General features: G+C 26.3%; 1 protein-coding gene across 1 annotated transcript; it reads right to left on the bottom strand.

Moving 5' to 3' along the window:
- Positions 1-949: 949 nt before the first annotated feature.
- On the bottom strand, positions 950-4,108 carry LOC120070150 (rho GDP-dissociation inhibitor 1-like). Its single transcript, XM_039022004.1, has 5 exons — positions 3,908-4,108; positions 3,426-3,492; positions 2,361-2,582; positions 2,042-2,166; positions 950-1,030 (listed from the first exon to the last, which is right to left on the bottom strand). The coding sequence occupies exons 1-5, from the start codon at positions 4,106-4,108 to the stop codon at positions 950-952; spliced, it is 696 nt and encodes a 231-aa protein (XP_038877932.1).
- Positions 4,109-4,503: the final 395 nt, after the last annotated feature.

Here is a 4,503-nt window from a genome sequence, read left to right on the forward strand (position 1 = left end):
GATAAATTCCATCCACCATGGTTTATTGAATTAAAAATATTATATTTCAACCTTTGATCACATGGCAAGTATTTTTCTCTAATTAATGTCATATAAAATATCCTTATGATCACATGTGTTATAATAACAAGTATCCTCTTTAATTATACAATAAAATAAATAAAAGTCTTGTTTTCTCACGTAACAAGGATCTCTCATTGAAAAAAGAGAAATTTTCACAAATAAAAAAATATTGAACTATTTACGAAATAACAAAAAAAACTCTAATAGACTTCTATCAATGTCTATTAGTGATAGATTTCTATCAATTTCTATCACTAATAAATACCGATAAACTTCTATCAATCTCTATAAAAAAAAAAAAGATTAAAAAGAGTAAAATTTTTAAAACTTGTTTAAATAATTTCCATTATTTTTTTATTTTTGAAAACTCTTCTTACAAAACTTCACAATAATGGATGTGAGATGGGATATGATATTTATCTAACATTTTAAATTAAAAAAATACAAAGGTATATTATTGTCAATTAGCTACACACATCCATCTCTAATTTTTTTTAGTTTGATTTTAATATTGTTAGCATCATTGCTTAAAACATTAATGTTAACAAGCATATATCATGACATAACTCTTCTTTGGATGTTTTTTTTGTGTACTAACAAAACGTTAACATATTGAATTGAACTATCGAATGATAATTTAGTACGAAGACGATATAAGTAAGTTGGTTGATAAAATAATGGAAAAAGTTGGCCAAAAGAAGATGAATGATAACATAGACATGAGAGGGGGGAAAAAAGTATATATTATATAGAATGAACAAGTGATACACAATCCCATTTGGATTTACAGGAAAAAGCTAATAGAAAAGGTAAGACAATAATAATAATAAAGGCAAAGCTAAGTTTCCAATAGGAAGAGGAAAGTTCTGTTGAATTACAATACTCATCAAGAGGGTGTTGGCCACTTCTTTTGGATTTCAAAGTGGTAGCTCACATCTAAATAGCACTTCCCATCATCATCCACAAACTGTGTAACAAAAACAAATCAAATGAAACTTCAATTATTTATATCCTTTTTTTTATTATTATTTATTCAATTTTTAAAATCTATAAATGTCTAGGTCTAATTGATTTTTGTATTTTGCTTCAATTTTTTTTTTTTTAATTTTTGTATTTATATGCTGCTTAAAAGAACTTACCCCAAATTCCCTAGTTACAGAAAATGAGAGGTTGAATTAAAAAATATATATACATAATTATAATTTGACCTGGAATTTCAAAAGTACTTTTAAATAGTAATGAAAATATGGATTCTATGTACTTTTTGTAGGCTTTAATTTTTAAATATTGAAAACAAAAAAAAGGACATTAACCACATTTCATATTTTAGCTTTTTATTGGTAAGAATCAATATTTAAAATGTGAATTTCAACGGAATTATAAAAATCTTAATTTTATAGAAATTTTAATGAAAATATCTATTTGTAGATATTTCTGGAAAGTTATATAAACAAAAGAATCAAGTAAGAAATTTAAATTAGTAAATAAATATTTTATGATTTTAAATAAGTTAACATGTCTATTACTTATATTATATGTATATTAGTGACATTTTTGTTATTTTTTTTTATTTCATAGATTTTGTTACGAAACAATGAAAATATCAATTCACCTCTCATGTCGATGTCAAATCCATAGAAACGTGAAATATCGATGAAGATATCGACATGTCGATAGAAATTTAACATTATAGTAAGAAGTAAGCTTATAAATATACTAATTTCATCCCTTGGTTTATTTCTTTTGTTGTATGTATTTTTAGAGTATTTTTAAAATCAAATTCTTGTTTTGAAAACTAAAAATTATAGATTTAAAAAATATATATTATTTTTGGAATTCGACTGAAAATTTAAATATTTTCTTGAGAAAAAAAATAAAAATCTTGATTAAGAATTTGTGAAAAAGCCTAACCGAATTGTTAAAATAAAAGAAAATCAAATAATTATTCAACGAAACTTAAATTATCAACAATTTTGACCTTTGTCCTTGCGGTATAAGACCCTCTTGCAAACATTCCAGAAGGTGTAGTTTCTTCTTCCATTCCATACACATAAGGCTCCTTCTGAGGACTGAAAGTTCCAAGCATTTTCTTTGTATAATCCACTGCCAAAATATTAATCCAACACAATCAAACCAAAAATTTTATTTTAAATTTCGAGTTATTTAATTTTAAAATTATTAAAATCATTTTTGTCATATTCAAAATCATTCTAAATAAACCTTTAATCATTCAAATTTAATTTAACATTTAATTTTACACTTTTTAAATGATTGTTCAAATCGATATGAAAACCAACCTCTAACTCCACTCTTCCAGATGGTGTTTGTGTACTTGAGACCCGAGACGATATTCCCGGCAACGACGAAACTGAACCGGAGTCGGTACCGGGAGCCTTCCTTTAAGGTGAAGAGGCTGCTATTCTTGGAAGTTTTGGTAAATGGCAATGGCAGCACAAGATCTTCTCGCCCTGGACATTGGATTGTTAGGCTCAGGATTTTCACTTCTGCTTCTTTGCTTTCTGCTTCACGTTAAAAACATACATTATTTTATCTTATGATTGAATCTTAAATTAACATTATGTAACGTTTCTTAAATAATTTGAAGCTAAATCCTTAACCCTTCTATTTCTCTTACTAAATTCAATACATAACTTTTCATAAATTATAGTCGATACTGAGTATATAAAGCACGGTTTCTAAATTAGCGATCTTTTATTTTGTTTTGTATTTTCGGTTTTTGAAAATTAATTATCCTATACATCACTTTCATTCTATTAATTTGTATGTTTTTGTTGTCTGGGTGCCCTTTCAAAATCCAAGAACAAAGTTTTGAAAACTCAAAAATGTAGTTTTTGTTTTTTAAATCTAACTACGAATTCATATTTTTTCATAGAAAATGCAAAAATTATGATCAAGAAATTACGTGACACAAGCACGATTTTCAAAAATCAAAAACTAAAAATCAAAAGTTAAAGACCTCATTTAGTAATCATTTCGTTTTTTTTTTATTTTTGATTTTTGAAAAGTAAACTTATTTCTTCGAGAATTTCTTACAATGATTTCTATTTTTCTTAAATACAAGGGTTGAAGTCTTAGTTAAATTTTAAAAACAAAAACAAATATTTTAAAACTATTTTTTTAGTTTTCAAATATTGGCTTGGTTTTTTAAAATATTGGTAAAAAATAGATAACAAATCAAGAAATTCAAAGATGGGATGAGTGTTTATATTAGAAGTGGTTTGTTTATGTGGTTCCTAAAATCTAAAAGTCAGAAAATAAAATATAATAACAATAACAATACTAATTAAAAAAGAAGAAAAAAAACATAATGAACACAAAGAAAAATTAATGTTCATTTTCACCTCCAATGGCTGAGAGATCCACACAACCCAGCAACTGTTCTTTCCATTTCCTCAAGCTCTCATCATCCTAGAGAAAGAACACCAAAGAAAATGCTTAGTTGATTGAATTTTGGGAATACTTTTGAAAATAACAAATTTTAATATTATTACTTTTTAGGGAAAAAAATTACTTATTATGTTTTATTTAGACTATATAACCTAAAAAACATATTAATTTAAAAGATCTAAATTTTTAATTAATTAAATGTACATTTTACTTTATTAAATCTCATATAAAAAATAAGACATATTTGATTACTCGTTGGCCTACAGTCCTTTTTTTTTTTTTTTTAACTCAATCTAATCACGAAGAGAAAAACTATAAAAAAAATTCTTGAAAAAATCAACTTATTACATGATACGGTGTCATTAGAGCAAGTGACTAAGCCGCAAAAAACGTTAAACTTCAGTTAACAATGAAGTATTACTCTTTGAAATTTTACCTTATCTTTCTCGAGTTGTTCCTTGAGAGAGAACTGAGGACCAAGATCCATTCCTCTATCTAACTTTAGTTTGTTCTCTTCATCTTCTTCAATGATCTCTTCTTCTTCTCTATTGTTCATTGTCCTACCGAGCTCTTCCTCTCCAATTTGAGGGTTAAACTTGACATCCTTAGTCGAGAGAGAATCGACGACGGCCGACATCGTAAAATGGAGGAAGAAAGAAAGAGAGAAAGTTTAGGGCACCAAACAAAAAGCGTAGATGCTTTTAGAAGATAGCCTTGCTAAAAATAGATGTTTCCCTCTCCCTTTTATATAAATAAAAATTGTGGAAGCTAAGAGAGAGAAAGGTAAGGGCAACAGTATATTAATTATTTGTCTTAAGCAAAAATTAACAGCCAACCCTTTTTTTCAACACATAAAATATATGTGATTTTTTATTTTTTATTTTTTTGCTAATTATTAATTAATTATGTGGTATACCAACTCAGAAGGATTCTGCATTAACCATAAGCTACATCAAATAATGATGTTGATGTACCGTTGGCTCCTTTTTTTTTTTTTTTTTTTTGCTTCTTTTTCTTGGAAAAAAAATTCTA

The sequence above is a fragment of the Benincasa hispida genome, unplaced genomic scaffold (genome assembly GCF_009727055.1).
Source record: "Benincasa hispida cultivar B227 unplaced genomic scaffold, ASM972705v1 Contig970, whole genome shotgun sequence".
In the NCBI taxonomy this organism is placed as follows: Eukaryota; Viridiplantae; Streptophyta; class Magnoliopsida; order Cucurbitales; family Cucurbitaceae; genus Benincasa; species Benincasa hispida.

Bases quoted from the DNA above. Each gene is read 5' to 3' on its own strand.
- LOC120070150 (XM_039022004.1), bottom strand. From the start codon at position 4,108: ATGTCGGCCGTCGTCGATTCTCTCTCGACTAAGGATGTCAAGTTTAAC. The intron at 3,493-3,907 runs GTAAAATTTCAA...TTCTTTCTCTAG, and splicing joins AACAACTCGAGAAAGATAAG to GATGATGAGAGCTTGAGGAA. The intron at 1,031-2,041 runs GTCAAAATTGTT...TTTGTTACACAG, and splicing joins CTTATACCGCAAGGACAAAG to TTTGTGGATGATGATGGGAA.